This window comes from Echeneis naucrates, chromosome 11 (assembly GCF_900963305.1).
Source record: "Echeneis naucrates chromosome 11, fEcheNa1.1, whole genome shotgun sequence".
In the NCBI taxonomy this organism is placed as follows: Eukaryota; Metazoa; Chordata; class Actinopteri; order Carangiformes; family Echeneidae; genus Echeneis; species Echeneis naucrates.
This window is the reverse complement of record NC_042521.1, coordinates 1,052,786-1,073,385: the sequence shown is the minus strand read 5'-3', so window position 1 is coordinate 1,073,385 and position 20,600 is coordinate 1,052,786. Positions and strand designations below refer to the sequence as shown.

The 20,600-nt window shown below is 44.0% G+C and overlaps 2 protein-coding genes, 1 pseudogene and 2 gene segments (V, D, J or C); 2 read left to right on the top strand and 3 right to left on the bottom strand.

Annotated features, from left to right (window-relative positions):
* Positions 1-2,715: 2,715 nt before the first annotated feature.
* On the bottom strand, positions 2,716-3,191 carry LOC115051381 (Ig kappa chain V region 3381-like). The segment is given in 2 exon segments: positions 2,716-3,050; positions 3,140-3,191. Coding segments are annotated over 2 exon segments (387 nt in total).
* A 1,654-nt stretch (positions 3,192-4,845) lies between these two features.
* LOC115051379 (immunoglobulin kappa light chain-like) lies at positions 4,846-6,429 on the bottom strand. Its single transcript, XM_029514779.1, has 4 exons — positions 6,378-6,429; positions 5,966-6,288; positions 5,357-5,432; positions 4,846-5,153 (listed from the first exon to the last, which is right to left on the bottom strand). The coding sequence occupies exons 1-4, from the start codon at positions 6,427-6,429 to the stop codon at positions 4,846-4,848; spliced, it is 759 nt and encodes a 252-aa protein (XP_029370639.1).
* A 585-nt stretch (positions 6,430-7,014) lies between these two features.
* LOC115051378 (Ig kappa-b4 chain C region-like) lies at positions 7,015-9,573 on the top strand. The segment is given in 3 exon segments: positions 7,015-7,098; positions 7,842-7,893; positions 8,736-9,573. Coding segments are annotated over 3 exon segments (465 nt in total).
* Positions 9,574-13,539: 3,966 nt separating this feature from the next.
* Positions 13,540-14,729, bottom strand: LOC115051377 (pro-opiomelanocortin-like). The gene is made up of 2 exons (XM_029514778.1): positions 14,616-14,729; positions 13,540-14,025 (listed from the first exon to the last, which is right to left on the bottom strand). Exons 1-2 carry the CDS (start codon positions 14,727-14,729, stop codon positions 13,540-13,542), a joined length of 600 nt encoding a protein of 199 aa, XP_029370638.1.
* A 666-nt stretch (positions 14,730-15,395) lies between these two features.
* On the top strand, positions 15,396-20,389 carry LOC115051376 (angiopoietin-2-like; annotated as a pseudogene).
* Positions 20,390-20,600: the final 211 nt, after the last annotated feature.

Sequence of the window (20,600 nt, the reverse complement as noted above, 5' to 3'; positions counted from 1 at the left end):
GACTCCTTTGAGACTGTTATCCATTATGGACAATGAGCAGCACCCTCTCCACTACACAGTGGACCGACAGCGGAGCAGCTTCTCCCACAGGCTGCTACAGCTCCGTTGTTGGAGAAACAGATACAGGAAATCTTTCCTGCTACATGCCATCACACTGTATAATAACAGCTAAATAACTCTGGTCATCACTCACAGTCACTGTGCACTTTACTTTACTGTATAGATATTTTTTCTTACTGCATATATTTTATCCTTATTGTATATATTTCTATTCTGATTCTATGTTGTTTGGTGTCCCTGTGTGTAATGCAGCTGTTACACAGAAATTTCCCAGCCTGGGATAAATAAAGTATCTATCTATCTATCTATCTATCTACTTAAACGATCTGACAGGTATTGTTCTAACCTTAGTGCTTTGATTTCAGCTGTGAAGTTAGTATCTGAGTTCAAGAGTGATACGTCTCAGTATGATCCAGATTTAAATGGCGGTCTCTCAGGTTTCAGGATGTTTGTAATAAGGGCTCTGGAAACAGGCAGATAAAGCAGACTGAATCCAGAGGGCTACGCAGAGATTTCAAACCGGAGAGACAAGCAGGAGTCAGGAAACCAGGCAGGCAGGCAGAATAATCCAGAGGCTAGGCAGAATCTCTAAGACCGGGTAAACAGGCAGTGTTCAGGGATCAGACAGGAAGGAAGGAAGGTAGGTAGGTAGGTAGGTAGGTAGGTAGGAAGGAAGTTAGGTAGGTAGGTGGGTAGGTAGGTAGGAAGGAAGGAAGGAAGGAAGGAATGCTGGAATGTTTGGCAGGAAAACACACAAGACAATCTGGCAGAGGTCAAGGGAAAATGAACCGGTATATGTAGAGGAAGACTGACGGAGGAAATGAGCCTCAGGTGAGGAGATGGGTGGGGCAAACCAGGTGCAGGGTTAATTTTGTAACATTTTAATTCTCATAGCAAACAGCTGACCTGCTTTTCCCTGCTCACAGAATGAGTTTTAGTTTGTTTAAATTTGTTAGGGCCTTCTTAGCTGACTGTTCATTATAATGGGCTCTAAGTTTGTTCAGTTCATGTTCAAGCACTCGAGTTTTTTAAATTATGATTTTGCTTTCTAATGATTTAATTTCTCTTTCATCTGCACGCACTTTGTTTTTGAAATGTTTAGATTTAAAACCGGTATAACTAATTATCTGCCCTCTGATATCAGCTTTAAAAGCATCCCATCTAACTAAAGCTGAAGGTTCAGACATGTTGACCTGGAAGAACAATTCTATGTGTTGGTCAATGAAGCGGATGAACTCTGGGTCCTTGGTATCAAATCTCCATCTGGGAGGTCCGTGGAATTCTTTGGAAGGATTATATTCTATAGACACTGTGGCACTTTCAGAAATTATTATGCTATTGTAATAACATTTCTCAACATAAAAAAGTGAAGTCCTAGAAATCAAAAAAGTAGTCGTGAATATGCTTAATGTGTTGTTGAATAGCAGGAGACTTCTCTCTTATCTGGGTTCAACTCCCTCCAGACATCACACAGGCCCAACTCATCCAAAAAGTATAGGATTACTTTCCTAGATTGATTGTGGGAAGAGTCTTGATTACCATTCTGATCAATATTGAGGTTCAATGTGCAGTTACAGTCCCCACCATAATTATTTCCCTCTTAATGATGAAAGTGTTTGAAACATGTCGTTATAAAATTGTGGATCGTCTGTATTCTAGCTGTAGACATTAACTAAATTAAGTTGTTGGCCAAATAAATGACCTTGTAGAATGATAACTCTTCCCCCGGGGTCCAAAGTGGTGGTATTTTTTTGAAAGGGGATGGACTTAGTATGACCACACCCCTAACATGGGATGAGTAATTAGCAGTAAATATCTGTCCCTGCCATCTTCTTCTGAACCTGATAACCTCACCTGAAGTCAAATGCGTCTCCTGAAGAAACACAATGTTAGGTACCAGCTGTTTAAGCCTAGTCATAACTTATTTTGATTTGACCAATCTGCCAGGCCTCGGACATTCCATGATGATATTTTACAGAACTGGTCACTGCCCATGGAGCAATGTGAGGCCGTTCTGTTAGTGGGGAGAGTCGTGAATTTATGTTTTCACTACTTAAAATATTGATGTCAAAAGGAGAAGCAAGGAAACAGGATAGAATAATAAAAAAAAAGATATTTAAAAAAGTCTGCCTCTTTAATAGAATTTGGTTCATCGACCTCTGTGCTTGTGAATGTGAAGTGACCTTGTTAATGAACCGTTGAATAAATGACAAAGTGTTTCCAGGGAATCAAACAGTCTCAGGTTGAGGTGACTGATGTTTTGGCTGTAACAAACTTTTCCATGTCTGATTGGATGATGGACTCACTCACTGTGAGTTGAACATTTCTGTGATGTATCATATGATGTCGTCAGCATACGGGCAGATTTTACAGTGATTGATACTAAAAGGTGTCTGAGTGTGTGAACATCAGCAGCTATCACAAGAAACTGCTGATTTCATTCAGAGTGGAAACTTCCACATCTGACAAAACATATTCATCTATATTTTAGGATTTAATAGTTCAACTCTGATCAGTCAGTGTGTGTGTGTGTGTCTGTGTGTGTGTGTGTGTGTCCTCAGTGAACTGTATCAGTCTCTGCAGTATCTTCCAGCTGCAGCAGTCAGTTCAGTTTCTGTTCAGTCTGACTGAGGGAGGTTTTTGTACGACGCTTTTTCACTGTGTGAACACATCCTGACTGTTGATGATGTGAAAACTCTGACAGTAATAAACTGCTGCATCTTCAGTCTGGACTCCACTGATGGTCAGGGGGAAGTCAGAGTTTGATCCACTTCCTGTAAAACGTTCTGGAATCCCTGATGCTCGAGTGGAAGCAGAGTAAATAAGGAGTTTAGGTTTTTCTCCATCTCTCTGTTGGTACCAGGCTAAGAAATGTTTGCTGTTGTAAACAAAAACATCCTGACTGGTCCTACAGGTGATCCTGGCGGAGCCTCCCACAGCAGAGCTCAGTGCTCCAGGCGACTGAGTCACTGTGACCTGTCCTCTGGACTCTGAGGACACAGAGACAGAAACCTGGTTTTGTGGGCTTCATTTCAGAGGGACGGATGTTCATAGAGGAGTTTGATTCTCTGGACTTTACCTGTGAAGCAGCAGCAGAGGAGAGTCCAGATGAGGACGGAGATCAGAGTCATGTTTTTCATGTGTGTTGTGTTGTGATGAAGGAAAAGCTGTCAGTCCTCCAGTCTTCAACTGTCAGGACTATAAAGTCTCCCAGAGCACTGGAGCATGGTGCTGCTGATGCAAAGTGTCTCTATGGAAATGAGCTGAGGTTGAACCGTTTTCTCTCAGATTCTTTTTGTAGATTCACTTGCACACATGATCATTTCTGACGTCACTGTTGGCCTTATTATCAGCTCTGACTTCATCTCCTTTGGTCTCCACCTTGATGTGAATGTTGTAATAGTCACCACAGCTAAGGAGCACAGATAACACGACCAAGAAAGCAGACTCTGTGCATTATAATAAATCATGGAGTGATAATCCTCCCTGGAACTGTCTGTCTGTCGGTGCAAAGCCACAAAGTAAATCATGTCTCCTGGAAGTGGGAGGACGTATCACAGGCAGGGCACGGCGAGCTGAAGTCTATGAAACTGACTGGCCTTCACTTCCTACGAGACAGAGGAGCTCTTCTACCCCGTACATGGGAGGAATCAGGACTGGACAACCGTGAATGGGAAGGTTCACAACAGAGTGTGAAACTACAGAACAGATTTGCTCCACTATCGAAGGACTCTGGATCTCTGTCGGATGACCATCCATCCCAAAGCAGCAAGGCGAGGACTGAAAACCTGTTAAAAAGTAAAAGGCCACAGGGAAAGCTAAAGGCTGGGCCTGAAACTCTGATTGTGGGTGAATGAATCATTTCAATGTCAGCACTTATCTGCTGGAAGTTTTCAGTCTTTTGAATATATAACTATCCAGCTGAAGGCCTCATCCAGAGTCCTGTTTCTGAATGTTTACAGACCCCCAAAATGCTGTGCAGACGTTTTTGATGACCTCAGTGAACTGCTGTCTCTGATCTGTGTTCACTTTGACCGTATAATTATTGTTGGTGACTTTAACATCCATGTGGACAACTCTCAGGACAGAAAGACTAAAGACCTGAGTAACACTCTGGACAACTTTGGGCTGACTCAGCATGTAACAGAGGCCACGCACAACAGAGGACACACTCTTGACCTACTTATCTCTAAGACTCTGAGCATCTCAAAGGTTACTGTGTCTGATGTGGGCCTGTCTGATCTTTCCTGTGTTTTCTTTGAGAGAACGAGTTCAGTGCACACAAATGTCTCTACAGCAGTGATCTCAAAACGGTGTATAACTGAAAACAGTAGTGAGATCTTTAAGCAGGTCTTCTCTTTAACACCTGCCCTGTCCGGAGGTTCAATCAATGAGCTCGACTTCTTTGTTTTGGGGCAACAGAGGGAATCACTGGCCATGATTTCATGTTCATGTTCTAAAGAAAAATGACCAAAACATTGATCTCCTGACAGTCAGGTTGAGGTGACTGATGTTTTGGCTGAAAGAAACTTTTTTCCATGTCTGATTGGATGATGGACTCATTGAACATCAGCAGCTATTAAAAGAAACAGCTGATTTCATTCAGAGTGGAAACGTTGAAGGAAGAAAACTTCCACATCTGACAAAACATATTCATCTATCTTTTAGGATTTAATAGTTCAACTCTGATCAGTCAGTGTGTGTGTGTGTGTGTGTGTGTCCCCTCAGTGAACTGGTTCAGATCAGTTCCTCTTCAGCTGACGGAGGTTTTTGTACGACGTTGTATCACTGTGTGAACGGGAGGCTGTTACTTTGTTGACAGTAATAAACTCCTGCATCTTCAGTCTGAACTCCACTGATGGTCAGAGTGAAGTCTGTGTTTGAATAACTGCCACTAAAACGCTCTGGAACTCCAGACTGACGGCTGTTGGCATTATAAATCAGGAGTTTAGGAGATTCTCCAGGTTTCTGAAGGTACCAGTGAAGGTAGCTACTGACACTTGAACTGGCTTTACAGCTGATAGAGACGGTCTGACCTGGACTAACAGACTTAGCTCCAGGAGACTGAGTCAGGGTGATTTCTCCTGATGAACCTGGAAAACATGAAAAAGAGGAGAAGGTCATTGAGACAAATCCAGCTTGGACAAAGATGATGGACATCCAAACAGAAGAGGATGATTTCTTTAACACGGAGAACAGATGGAAGAAGGTCAACGCTGCTCGTTTCAGTCAGCAGAACATCACTGAGGTGAACCCGGTTGCATCCTGAAGCCCAGTTTTCAGAAGAGAGTCTCACCCTGAACAAGGAGCCCCAGGGTGGCCAGCAGTAGAGTCAGTGACATCATCATGGTGCTGCCGGCGTGTGGGTGTCTCTGAAAGGCCTGGACAGACACTGATCAACACTGGTCTCTTAACGGCTGCAGCAGAGAGGCAGGACACATATGCAAACACACAGAGTCAGTGAAGTGTAGCTGTCCTCAACACATCATGATGTTTCCATCAGGACTCCTGATGTCCAATCACAGTGGACCTCTTCATCAAAATGTGGATTTTAACAAACAGGACAGGAGGAAGAAAGCAGAAATCCAGCTTTAACCTCTGATCTGATGAATCTATTGATGAAGAGGAGACGAGGATTCTGTGATATATAACAGGGAGTCATCAGCAAACAGGCTGATTTTATGATGAGTTGGATTAATGAGGCCTGATGGAGATGAATTTCCAAAGAGATGGAAGGAGGGAAATAATATGAAGAGTGTGTGTGTGTGTGTGTGTGTGTGTGTGTGTGTGTGTCCTCAGTGAACTGTATCAGTCTCTGCAGTATCTTCCAGCTGCAGCAGTCAGTTCAGTTTCTGTTCAGTCTGACTGAGGGAGGTTTTTGTACGACGCTTTTTCACTGTGTGAACACATCCTGACTGTTGATGTAGTGAAAACTCTGACAGTAATAAACTGCTGCATCTTCAGTCTGGACTCCACTGATGGTCAGAGTGAAGTCAGAGTTTGATCCACTTCCTGTAAAACGTTCTGGAATCCCTGATACTCGACGGGAAGCATCATAAATAAGGAGTTTAGGTTTTTCTCCATCTTTCTGTTGGTACCAGGCTAAAATGTGGTAGTTGTTGTAAACATGAACATTCTGACTGGTCCTACAGGTGATCCTGGCGGAGCCTCCCACAGCAGAGCTCAGTGCTCCAGGCGACTGAGTCACTGTGACCTGTCCTCTGGACTCTGAGGACACAGAGACAGAAACCTGGTTTTGTGGGCTTCATTTCAGAGGGACGGATGTTCATAGAGGAGTTTGATTCTCTGGACTTTACCTGTGAAGCAGCAGCAGAGGAGAGTCCAGATGAGGACGGAGATCAGAGTCATGTTTTTCATGTGTGTTGTGTTGTGATGAAGGAAAAGCTGTCAGTCCTCCAGTCTTCAACTGTCAGGACTATAAAGTCTCCCAGAGCACTGGAGCATGGTGCTGCTGATGCAAAGTGTCTCTATGGAAATGAGCTGACTGACTCCAACAGGGACTTGGATCAATCTGATCATCACAATTTGTTGGTTCTTATTTTTAAGAAGTTTTGTAAAAAAAAAAAAAAAAAAGGTTTGTTTATTTAATTATAATTTATTTTTATTTATTTATTTTCTTTTATTTTTTCAGTAACTTGAGAGACTTTGATGAGAACCAAACTGCAACTCTGTGGGAGGTTCCTCTCTGCAGCAGCCAGGACCTACCAAGGTGTTCCAGGAAAGGAAAACCACTGAACCACATGGTCCTGGATCAGGACCCATTGATGGACCGTGTGGTCTGATCCAACAGAAGACCTGTTGAAGAAGTTCATGCTGGTTCTGACAGAAAGCTGTGGGAACACACAGACCATCACAGTTTGTGGTGGAGCTGCAGACTGGTCAGGGTGTCCATGCTGACCCCAGTCCACCACCAGAACCTCCTACAATGGACGTATGAGCATCAGAACCGGACCACGGGGCCATGGAACAAGGTGGTCCGGTCTGATGGATCAGGTTTTCGTTGACATCATCCGGATGGTCAGTTGTGTGTGTGTGCGTGTGTGTGTGTGCGTGTGTGTGCAGCACTACCTGAGGAAGACATCACACCAAGATGCATTGTGGGAAGAAGACCAGCTGGTGCAGACAGTGTGATGCTTTGGACAATGTCCTGCTGGGAAACTTTAGGTCCTCCATCCATGTGGGGTCAGGAGGTCATGATGTCATGGCTGATTGTTGTGGAGGACACAGAAGGTTTGAAATGTTTCAGCCTGTTTTATGATGACATCAACATGATTCCCCTCAATATAATCTAGTTTGATCAGAGTGTTTGTGTTTGTTTATGCTGACATTAAAGATTTGAAAGCTTTCATTTAATGCACACTTCAACATATTCTGTCGTCCTTTTTAGACAGATTTACTGTTTGTTTTAGGATCTTTACGTTCTGGTGACATTCAGTCATTCACATCAGAAAAATGTTCTATTCTTTACAGCGAAAGTCTTTTCTATCATTTATGAGCATTTCTTTGTTCAGGATACTGGATGTGTCTACTGTGGTGATATCCAACTTTTGGTCTGTTACTGTTTCCAATTCTATCACATATTATAAATTCTACAAAAGTCTTTCCGATGTAAAGAAACAGAAATGTGTCATATTGAATTTCAGTCTTTCTCAGGCAGGCAGCCAAAATATTGGAGGTGAATTTAGTTGAGTTTGTTTGTTTCAGACTCAGAGAGCCGTGTCTCTGTACAGTCAGAGGTTTTTGTACGACGGCTCAATGAGTTTGTATCACTGTGGTTGACTTTTGGTGGAGGAACCAGACTGGAATTTGGAAGTAAGTTTCTGCTTCAATATTAATAATGTTTTGTGTGTTCAGGTCTCCTTTTCTGTGTCTGAACATTTGTAGAGGATATAAATTTCCCTTTGTCTGATCTAAAACTCTTTCAAATCTCTATTTTCTTCTTGGTTTCTCCTCTTTGACCCTGAAGCTGAACTTGAAGCAGATTCTCTGAACTTTTCTTTTCTTGTTGCGGTTAATTAGTGAAATGTGAACAATCTGAGCAGCAGCAAAGATTAAACAGCAACAATCAGCAACATCTTTCCCTCTTAAACTTTTGTGCCGTTCAGTTAAAGTTATTCTGAACAGTGTGACTGAACTTTTCTGAAGTCGCTGGCTTCTCTTTGTTTATGTCTGACTTTTAAATTCAGCCGTCTGTTTTTATGTGATATTGGAGCTTTTCACAGTAGATCTGATTAACTGTTGTGCTTTAATAGTTTTATCCCTAAATGTGTTTCATCATAAACCAACCAGGACTTTGAAGAGATTCCTAAAAAAACAGTTTTTGTCTTTTAGAAAAGTCTCCATGAAATAGTGCGATATAGACGAGGGTAAAATGCAGCTGTTGAAATGTAAAATCATCTTTTGTGTTTCCAGTGTACTTTGATATATTTCAGCTCAAACTGTCTGATGATTGTCTCTGTGCTGATGTGCATGAGAGGCTTCTTAAAGGGAAGTGAAACAATGTGTGAGTCAGTGACCGGTGGAGCAGAAAAACCATCTGACAGAAACTCCTTCAGGGACTAAATCAGCTCTCACACAGTCAAGGTGTCCAAGTGTCTGCTGTTTGATTGACAGCTGTCCGCTCCCCGTCCTCTAATCTGATTGGTGTCTTCTAGGTGACACCCGTCCCACCCTGAGGGTGCTGCCCCCCTCCAGGAAGGAGCTGGACAAAGAGAACGGGGAGGCCACGCTCATCTGCCTGGCCGACAAGGGCTTCCCCTCAGGCTGGACCCTGTCCTGGAAGGTGGGGCGGGGCGGCAGCATCAGCAGCAGCAGCGGGGACCAGAGCCGGGGGGTGGTGGGGAAGGACGGCCTCTACAGCTGGACCAGCACCCTGAGTCTCACTAAAGACCAGTGGACCAGCCTGGACTCTGTGACCTGCGAGGCCACCCAGGGCTCCCAGGCTGCGGTCTCAGAGACTCTGAGTAAAGGCCAGTGTTCCTAGTCTGGATCCAACCGAGCTGGTCTCTGCTGCTGGTTTCATTCTGCTCCATGTAACGCCATCTTCGTCTCTTTCTCATTTTCTGTCTTTCTCTCAGACATGTTTTCTAGTTTTCTGTAACATTTGTAATGTCACTATTTCAGAAAATAAAGATCTGTTCATCAAATAAATTCTGTGTCCATCTGGAGTTTTTCGAACATCAACAGATGGTCAAACTTTCTGAGTGACCTGAAATAAAACCTGATTCATCTCTTCTCCTAAATGAACCCTGTAGATGAAATGATTGAGTCAGATTTGATTGTTTCATGTTGAAGGATTGAAATCTGCCTCATCTCTGGATCAGATATATAAAGTGTGGTATCATCAGCATACAGAGACATCCAGTAACTCTGCTCTCACTTTGGAACTCTCTGTCTCTGTTTCTCTTTAACTTTGCTTTTATATCTTTTCATTGAGCTTTTTGCTTCTCGTAACGCTGACGTGTTCCATATTTCATGACAATAAAGACGCTCTGATCAGCAGTTTGTCTTCAGTGTGTTTTCTTGTGAAAGCGTTAAATGTCTGCTGTCCGACTGCTGACGTCTGAATAGAAACAGCCGGTCCATGAAACTCACAGTGACTCGTGTCAGTTCTGGATTAGCTCTCAGGGATGTTGACTGTGTTTGATGGTGATTTTGTAACATCAATATGAGTGCAGAAGTTGTGTTCATCATTTGTGTGGATTTGTTTGTGTTCATTAAATGTCTTTATTATATATAAAGATTCAAACTACGAGAAGTATAATAACTTTTGATGTCAAGTTAGAGTTTTTTATTTCGTTGCTCTGTGAATTTTGAAATGAGAAAATCTTTTCATACTCATGAATAAATTAAATAAATAGTTTCTCTAACACAGCAGACTTTTCAACATGAGAATATGTCACAGTCAGACCTCTAGTGTTTGTGTTTCAGAGCAGCTGTTGGTTCAGATAAGTTCCTCTTCAGTCTGACTGAGGGAGGTTTTTGTACGACGCTTTTTCACTGTGTGAACACATACTGACTGTTGATGCTGTGCAAACTCTGACAGTAATAAACTGCTGCATCTTCAGTCTGGACTCCACTGATGGTCAGAGTGAAGTCAGAGTTTGATCCACTTCCTGTAAAACGTTCTGGAATCCCTGATGCTCGAGTGGAAGCAAAGTAAATAAGGAGTTTAGGTTTTTCTCCATCTCTCTGTTGGTACCAAGATAAACGGTCTGAGCCATAAACATCCTGACTGGTCCTACAGGTGATCCTGGCGGAGCCTCCCACAGCAGAGCTCAGTGCTCCAGGCTGAGTCACTGTGACCTGTCCTCTGGACTCTGAGGACACAGAGACAGAAACCTGGTTTTGTGGGCTTCATTTCAGAGGGACGGATGTTCATAGAGGAGTTTGATTCTCTGGACTTTACCTGTGAAGCAGCAGCAGAGGAGAGTCCAGATGAGGACGGAGATCAGAGTCATGTTTTTCATGTGTGTTGTGTTGTGATGAAGGAAAAGCTGTCAGTCCTCCAGTCTTCAACTGTCAGGACTATAAAGTCTCCCAGAGCACTGGAGCATGGTGCTGCTGATGCAAAGTGTCTCTATGGAAATGAGCTGATGACTCCAACAGGGACTCCTGTGTTACTGACAGTGTTACTGACTGACACACTGTTATGACGGCTTGAATAAAGAGTGTTGAATATTTTAGCTTCACTCACCAGTTTTCCTCTTTTTCAATGATTAGAAGAACTTGGTTTAATTCGAGGACCTGGGAGAGACAGAGATTTCAGGAAACATTGTCAGGGCATGTAAGAGAAAGAGAAAGAGAGAGAGAGAAGCTCAGTCCTTCCCCCAGCAGCCTAGGCCTACAGCAGCATAGCTAAAGAGTAGAGGACTTTAACTTTTTAACTATCAGCTCTGTCATACAGGAAAGTTTTAAGCCTGGTCCTGAAAGTTACTAAAGAGTCCGCCCCCCGGACCGATGCTGGGAGTTGGTTCCATAGAAGAGGAGCCTGATAACTGAACCATCTGCCTCCAGATTTACTCTTGGAGACTCTAGGAACCACAAGTAAACCTCCATCTAGAGAGCGGAGTGGCCTGCTAGGACAGTAAGGAACTATGAGCTCTCTGAGATATGATGGAGTTTGGCCATTAAGAGCTTTATACGTTAAAAGAAGGATTTTGAATTCTACTCTATATTTTACTGGCAGCCAATGAAGAGCAGCTAACAGGAGAGATATGATCTGTTTTCCTAGTTCCTGTTAATATTCGTGCAGCCGCGTTCTGAATTAACTGAAGGCGTTTCAGAGATTTGTTTGGACATCCAGATAGTAATGAGTTACAGTAGTCCAGCCTAGAAGTTACAAATACATGGACTAGTTTTTCTGCATCATCCTGAGAAAGGATGTTTCTGATTTTCCTCATGTTTCTCAGGTGGAAGAAAGCTGCCCGACTAACTTGTTTTATGTGAGGGACAAAGGACATGTCCTGGTCAAAGGTTACTCCAAGGTTTCTTACAGTGGAGCTGGAAGACAAAGTGATGCCGTCCAGACTGATGAGATGATTAGATAGCGAATTTAACTTATTGATCTGACTTTATCAAAATGTGGATTTTAACAAACAGGACAGGAGGAAGAAAGCAGAAATCCAGCTTTAACCTCTGATCTGATGAATCTATTGATGAAGAGGAGACGAGGATTCTGTGATATATAACAGGGAGTCATCAGCAAACAGGCTGATTTTATGATGAGTTGGATTAATGAGGCCTGATGGAGATGAATTTCCAAAGAGATGGAAGGAGGGAAATAATATGAAGTGTGTGTGTGTGTGTGTGTGTGTGTGTGTCTGTGTGTGAAGTTGAACCGTTTTCTCTGAGATTCTTTTTGTAAATTCACTTTTTTTTTTACTTTTGCTCACATTTTTTGTTTCATTTATGTTGTGAGATTTTTCATTTTTGTAAATACTTGATTTTGCCATTTAAATCTCTTTACTAATGAAACCTTCTGTCGTGGTGTTGCAGTGATGCCTGTCGGTTGCCATGGTTACTGAGCTCAGAGAGGGAAGTGAAGATCGCAGGAGGAAGTTCGTGTGCTCAAAAACCTTCTTCATCTCTGTCTCTTTCTCTCTGCAGGAGGTCCAGCAGTCCCTCAGCCTTGTTTTCTTCGTTCTCAGCATGAAGCTCTGCCTTTCTAATGAAACGCAGATTTGATCATGTTATCCTGGTCATATTAGTCATTATGAGACATTATATCCTGTTGAACAGCAGTCACCAAGTGGAACAAAATCTGGATTGCAACAAAATTCTATCTGGACAAGAATGCGTAATATTTAAAGGAAAAATGTAAAATGACTTGATGAAACTTCACAGAGGGGTGAGGAGGCGGGAAACAAATGAGCTGAATGCTCAGAATGAGTGATGTGCACCTGCACAGGTCACTGAGAATTCAGAGCGAAAGAAACAGAGTCCCCGTTTCAGCCACAAGACGAGGAGTTTAAATTCTAAGCCAAGAAGAAAATAAAGAATGAAACTCATTTCCTTGATTTTGCAAAATTCATATTTTATGTAATATTTGGAAATACATGCAACTATTCTGTCATTTAAATTCAACAAGTTTTTCATAATATTCAGTGCCTGCTGCCATGTGTTCAGCCTTATGTTGCCGCAGGATAAGGTGTCTCTGTGTAACTACCAAAGACACTAATCACAGACACACACAGGGATTAAAACTGTTGTTGTCTTTGTCACTCTGTTTTGTTGTAAGCTAGTGCTGCCCCCTTGTGGACTCATCATTTTGCTACATGAGATGTTTGCTCTTCATGTTGGTGGTGTTGTCGTGACAGTTGGTCAAAAAAGAAACATCGAGGCCAATCTCTAACCGCTGTGCGCCCACGTCGCTCGAATTTAACCATTTCATCATGAACCTCAGCGGACGTGAAGCAGGTTAAAGAAAGTCCAAATTACTGCCAGCAAAGTTAATGATGCTTTCTTTTTGTCCTACTGCTGCTTTAACACTAATACTCTTAATGCAACTGAAGCATGAGCATATATATATTTTTTTGATGTTTTTATTGTTCTATCGAGGCGCTAACAGCATCAGAGTCCTGTTAGCACGAGGAAAGGAGCGAGAAAGCAGCCTGGGCCACCAACATGTCTGCTTTGATGAGCTGTGTAGGTTACAGTTGAATGGATTAGAATGATTTTCAAGGAAAAAGAGACTGAGTTTTTGGCTTATTGGCTGGACAAGACAAGACATCTGACAACCTCAACTTGGAATCAATTAACATGGAAAAATGTCCTCAGTTTCTGCTGCAAAATGTTTTATTGTCACTGTCACTGTAATCATGGCCGTTTCCCATCAGGATATAAAAGGAAAATCTAATTAGTGGAGTATTAATACATATTGAGTGCGTATTTTGGAGGACTGTTCGGATAAAGGTGCAGTATCTGGTCTTCTCTCCGTCTCCTCCCTTGCTGTCCTCCTTACTGCTCTGTCTTCCCCTCCTGTCCGTCTTTGTTGCTGCTGAACAGCATGAGTGGCAGTGTCTGGCTGGCTCCGTCCCTGCTCTTGGCGTGGTGCTTGCCGGGCAATGGGCCGCTCCAGCGGAAGTGCTTCATCTTGTACACACTGTCCTTTTTCTCCTGGACATCACGGAGCTGGTCCTCCAGCGTGTTGGCCCTCTGCTCCGTGTCCCTCCTCATCACCTCCGCGGGGAAAACCTCGGCTGACTCCTCTTCTGCACTGTTTGAGGTGTAGAGTTTGATGGGGCGGCGCTTCCGCCCAACAGGTTTCCCCCAGCGGAAGTGCTCCATGGAGTAGGAGCGCTTGGCCTGAGGAGAGGAGGACGCTGAAAGAGAGGGGGAAGGTGGAGACCCGGAGTCTGACAGGATGGGAGGCTGCAGATGACCTTCACCCGGGATCAGCGGTATCTCAGTGGAGTCAGACTGACACAGCTGGAGACACTGGAGCTGGAAAAGACGGATGTCGGCTGTTAGTCCACATAAAGTGTTAAAATAAGCACTTCCTTTTTTTTTCTTAGCAGCATAATTTACTATGTGAACCAGATTCGGATGTCTGAGGAAGAACCGCATTAAGGCTTTTGACCTCTTGACCATATCTGTCTGTATTTTTCCAGATCCATTTATCATTTTGAAAAATGTCATGACCTCAGCCATTTATATCAGTAACTCCAACTGTGATCGAAGATACGAGCTGAGAAAATGTGATACAAAATGAAATGTTTCCTTCCTCTCTTGTGTTTGGGTCGTTCTAGAGCTGATCTGAAGTGTCTATCTTTATCTGATCAGGAGTTCTGCTCATTAAAGATGAAAAGCCAGCTCAGAATTTGTGAACATATCAGAGATGGAGGATGACAACGGTTCATCAGGTAGTCACGGAAGTCGGTTTCACAGTGGACGGATTTCAGGTTTCTGTAGATGATGTCCTCCAACGGCTGAAGCTCGTGTTTAAAACGTGACCATCCAGCGTTTGATTTGGCTTTTCATTTTTGGACAGAACTAATAATGAAGACACCTTTCTTTGTGTGTGTATGTGTTACCATCATGTTGTCATCATTGACCTCCTGGCAGCTTAGATGCTCCAAGCACTGATCGACAGCTCCCCTGGCCACGCCCACCAACAAAACAGCCACCAATAGGCATACAGGAGACATTGTCGTGCTGACCAATCAGAGACAGGAACACATTCTGGTCATGCTAAGCATTTTAATACCTGTGATCTTCAGCAGAGTTTCAAAATAAAATCCTCTCAACGCGGATCAGGGTCAGCGCTAATTTAACAGTTTGGAAATGAATTGGTTCATATTCAAACCACAACTAATGATAATAATCATAAAATATAAACAGATAGATGAACTTTAAGAACCAGAATTTTCATTAACAGCAAAGTCACAGTTCTGCCTCCAACTATTATCAACATTAGTTTGGTTCAAGTCTCACTTTTTTATTCACTAAATATTTTTATTCTTAAAATGTCATATAGTTGTATTCAGCTGTTTGGCTCATTTACTTATTTTTTTCATCATAAGCATCATTAAATTGAAGAAAGTGTTTTGGGGTTTTTTTACAAGCACAAAATGAAAACTTTTTTTGTTGGAAGAAATAATGAAGAACCTCACCACACAGTCCCGTCTCTCCCTCTGATGTTTTCTTTGTCGTTCAACTGCTGGACAAAGTTGTTCCCCTCCAATGTTATCCCTCCAAAGGACTGGCTGGTTTTATATCAGCCGAGGATGCGCACACACACACCTGCAAAGACGTCATTACCTGACATCTCCCCTATCTTGTTCACAATTGTAAACACACAATGCTGCATGGACATGGGCATCCTCCCCCCTCCCACCAAATCCTCTCCATCCTCACCTCCCCCCTCCATCACTGTGAGGCCACAGACTTCACTGTGGAGAAAATCAAAGTGAAAATAAAGAAAAGTAGTTTTTCTACGTCTATAGATTATTTGGTGCTTTTTATGATCAGTCATTGGATTTGAAGGTCAACCTCCGTGTTCTTCCTTCACATCCTTCTCTCCAGCATCCAAATGCTCCTGCTGACGCTCTCAGGACAGATGATGGCACCCAGTGTGGTTCGGGTCAATGCAGATTAGTCACTTTGTACCAGGACGTTCCAATGGAACGTCCAGGCAGGTGAGTTGGTCTCCACAAAAACCATCTTCCACATTTTCAAAGTTTTTACACTCTGAGGACAACAAGACACAGTAATTTGACTTTCATTGTGTGGTACTGAAGAGTGAGAGAAAAGGTTGTGTAACAGCAGGCGGTGTGTGAGTGTGAAATGTCAGGTAGATTAACAGCGAACTGCCATGGTGTCACAGACGGGAAGAAGGGATTCAGGCCTGCGGCTCGGAGTGTACAGTTACAGCCGCTGTCAGCTGCTGTCATTGTCCGAGCCCTCAGCGTGACCGATGGCAGCTCTGGAGGGGATTAGCTTCTTTACCAAACTCTCCCACTTCAAGAAAATGTTTGACATTTTCTGAAATCTGAGACTCAGCTGTCGGGTCAACATGAAGCTGCAGCCGTTCACAGATCAAGTTGGATTTTTCTGAAGCTGCTAACAGATGTATACGTCTTTTGTCTTTCCTTTAGCGTGTCCACGATAGAAACACCGGAGTCAAATTCCTCGTATGTTCACACACACCTGACCCTGATGATGAAGATGGTGAATAACCACAGAACTGCTCTGACTGACGGACTGGACCCAGTCAGGGGGGAATTGGTGAGGAGAAGTGTGACCATGGCAGACAGCTGCCCTGCTGTCTGTCATTCTGTCCCTGATGTCGCTCACATTACTTTAATCCTGTTCTATGTGATGCATTATATCGCAGAACAATGGCTGCCAATCCCATTAAAGGATTACTGGGAGAGATGACACACACAGTGACCATCCTGATGCTTTTCCAATGGGACACTGGGACGTATAAGCACGAGCTGGGGATCAATGTGGCTCACATGTGGACTTAGTCTCATCTGAAATATGAAAATCATGTTAAGTGAGAACCACAACAGGAGTTTGATTGTTTCAGTGTCTCGGCTTCGTTGTCTGTTGAGGAGTTGGAAGAAGAAGACGCTGGAAGAAGTGTGGACCTCGTCATGCTGATGTTGACCCGTCTACAGACGACTTCACTCCAATGAAAGTCCACAACGACCAGAGCGGACCATTTGTTCACTGTTAAGGATGAAGTGGCGATCTGTGTTACTGACGTCTGTCCTTCTGACTGGCTGCTGTTTCCAGTCACTCGCTGGTGACTTTGTGGCCTCTGATGAACATCCAGATGTCGGCCATGACGAGGACGTACGTCCCGACTCCCTCGGAGAGACAGCTGCAGATGTTCTGGACCTAAACACCCAAATAAGCCGGGATGTCCCCGACTCAGATATTGAGACAAACTGGGACATACTGGATATAAACAAGGACGACTATGAGGACGCTGACTGGCATCCTCCTAACTCCTTGTTGGAGACATATTCAGAACTTTTCCCAGACGCCCCATCAGTGATGCGTGGCAGCAACACTGGTGTCGATGCCGGCGCTAACCGGACAACCAACCGGACTACAGGCCCGTCGCTTGCACAGTGTGGCGAATACAGCAGCCAGCTGACATCCAACGGTGGTGCCGACTGACAGCAACGCTGCCCCCCATTGGAACATCGCACAAACGCTGCCCAGATATGTTCCGCTGCACAGACGACGTGTCCTATTGGCTGCACGAGAACCAGCTGAGGAAAGAGCAGCTGGAGGACTTGAGGGAGACTATGTCGGAGCTGCAGGAGGAACTGAGGAACCACCGGCGTCAAGTCAAAGCCCTGGAGATCCAGGTAGAGGGATCATCTTTCCGAAGACACAATGGACAAAACTCTGAGGGTGGACATAAAGAGATAAACAAAGAGAGACGAGGACGTTAGCTGCCTGAATTTAGAAATCTGTCTTCACACCACATAAACCCTCCTTAACCCTGAATGCTAACAGGATTAGCTGCATAGGTACCTGCACCCAGTCTGCCTGACCCACTGAGCTTGTTTCTGAGTCTCCAGGCTGGTCCAAATAAATATCAGATATCTACTACAGCCTGACTTCAGATTACGGGATGGGAACTCCACCGCAGACTAATGTCCTGTGGTTAGTTTAATTTAACACACAAACGAGGCAGTAACGTTTTCTGATTATTACCATCCCCATTATGTGCACCTGGGAGGGGGGGAGGGGCTGAGAAACTTCCTGTGTTTGTCCAACACGCCATCGCTAATGCCACTGGATAACCTTAGTGTGGAGCCAAGCCGAGTTCATGGAGTCACCAGTTTGATTGAATTATTGAGAGATCTGTGTTTTCAGGAAATGGAACGGTCCAGGTCGGCTTTAAAAGTAGAATGACATGAATTTCACTTGTGTTACTATAAATTGAGTGAAGCCAAGTTGACTTCGTACGTGTATTTTTGTGTTTTCAAATAAGTTTGGAAACTGATTTTAAGTGTGATATTTCTCTTTCCTCTTGATGTTCTTTTTCAAGAGAACCATCAAACACTAGCTGCAGATTCACACTTTGCTAACGCCTCTCTTTCTTCCTCTCAGGGTGAAGAAAGGTCAAGTTTCAACATGACCTTTGAGCAACGGTTGCCTTCCCTGAAGTTGCGTCACGCAGAGGCCGACGCGCTTCTCCACGTCCATGCAGCGCTTCTGCACGAGCTGCAGTTTCAGCTCCGCAACCTGACTGCCGTTGTGCAGCGCATGAGCCATGAGGCGAGCTGCACGGTCAACATCATCAGTACAGCGCCGCCGCTCGGCCTGCGAGACTCACTGCCACCAGGTACTGATGCAACAAACACAGCGGTGAGTCGTATGTTGCCTCACAGCTCATGAAACATTTTGACACAAGAAAAACTGATGGATTCATTTTTTTTATTTCAAAAGCAGCCACCAGTTTAATTTTTTACATGTCACAAACTGTCCACTGTTGTTTGGATTGTGTCCGTATTTGTGTTACTGCAGAATATGTTGGAAGAGAGGCCGGCTGTGTTCAGTCGGTCAGCAGATATCCTGATGAATCCTGAAATAGTTCGACTCATTATTGACTTTTCAAGGTGAAGTCCAGCTGTTAGAAGCGAATCGTTCTAATGTGGTTCCTTATCTGTTGTGTTTAAATGTTGCAGGAAACTCAGTCTGGAGATGAAAGCAGTTTTTTTCTGTGTCTGCTGGTTTAAAGTCCTGATCTTAAATATTACAGTATTTAGGAGCAGGGATTTGTTGGAGCTCCTGATTCCATCAGAGCAGCAGCTGTGGGATTTGGAGTGCTGACGACGCTGTGTCTCTCTGTCCGTCTCCCTCAGATGGACGCCACCTGTCTTTCTGTCCTTCAGACTGTGCGTCTCTGTATCACAATGGTGTGCGTCGCTCTGGCGTTTACGCCGTAGTCCTGTCGCCCGGCGCCCCCCAGCCCGTTTACTGTGACATGGAGACAGAAGGTGAGACACATCCTGCATGCAAACACAGATTACACAGTATACTTGCGTGTGAGACTACACTGGTTGTAAAAAGAAGTCAGAGTGGATTGAAGCCTATGGGAAAATGACCTTTCCCAGATGCCACAGTTTGAAACATATTTCTCCATCAGGTGGGGGTTGGACGGTGGTTCAGCGGCGCCGTGACGGCTCGGTGAGTTTTAACCGTGGCTGGTCGGAGTACCGCGACGGCTTTGGTGAACCACGTGGAGAACATTGGCTGGGCAACCGACAGCTCCATCTGCTGTCCAGTCAGGGCCAGTACAGCCTCCGCATAGACCTGCAGGACTGGAGCCACACCCACAGACACGCCCACTACCACAGCTTCAGGTAGATGAAATGCTGTCTTTTGCCAATATGAGAGATAAAATAAATAAAGTCTTTACAGAGCCAAAAAGTCATTTATGGATTTAACCGTGATCTGCTGTAATGAGAGCAGAGCTGCTTTGGTGTCAAGCTATATTTTAGATCCCATATGAGAATTATTGGAAATTATTGGACTCTTTCTTCTTATTTTTGTCCAGTTGTTTTGTTTGTTTTTTTTTGCATGTTTCAGACAAATTATGCAAAAAGCACAAAAAATCATACAGTATGATTCATAAACAGTTTTCAGTCCATTTTTCAACGCTGAAGTCAGTTTCTCAGAAAATCTTCCCTGGACATTCATTCTAACCAACTGAAGCTGTTCAGCTCTGGAGCAGAATTCATCCCAGTTTGAAAAGTTAGTTTAGAATCAGGAACCAACTTATTTAACAGATCAAACATAATAAAATGTAAATGTTGTAATGCTCATTGTAAGGTTTTCAGTGAGGATGGCTGGTTTTGATGAAGGTACCCGTTTCCTCCGGCTGCAGGATCGATGATGAAGAGAATCAGTACCGACTCCATGTGTCTGGTTTCAGTGGGACAGTGGAGGACTCTTTCAGCTGGTATCACAACCAGCAGAGTTTCAGCACACCGGACACAGGCAACATCTGTGCCGAGATCAGCCACTCTGGCTGGTGGTTTCATCAGTGTTTCTACTCGAACCTCAATGGCGTCTACTACAAGGTCAGGCTCAAGAATACAGAGTGTTCAGTGTTCTTATTGAGACAGGCCTGGAATTACTAGGTGGGAACTTTATAAGTTCATGTAGAAATGCCATTTCTTTCCACCAGGGGGGGCATTACTCTCTGAGGGCTCAGAATCTGCTGGGACCAGACGGCATCGTCTGGTTCTCCTGGAAGGACTCGGACTTCTACTCTCTGAAGGCCGTCGTCATGATGATACGGCCGCGCAGCTTCAGGCCACACCTCTCTCCATAGTGATGGAGTCTTCTCACCACTCCAGAGCCTCTAGAAATATCCTCCAGAATACCAAATGTGTTCTCAGACACCTCTTAAAAGGGTCCAGAACTAAGAAACTGTGACCTCCTGATGGTCAGACTGAGGGGCTACATCCAGCAGTCTGTGGGTTCATCCAGAGCTTCAGCTGGAGACAATCTGCTGGTGAGCTGCTGTTAAAAAAAACAAACTG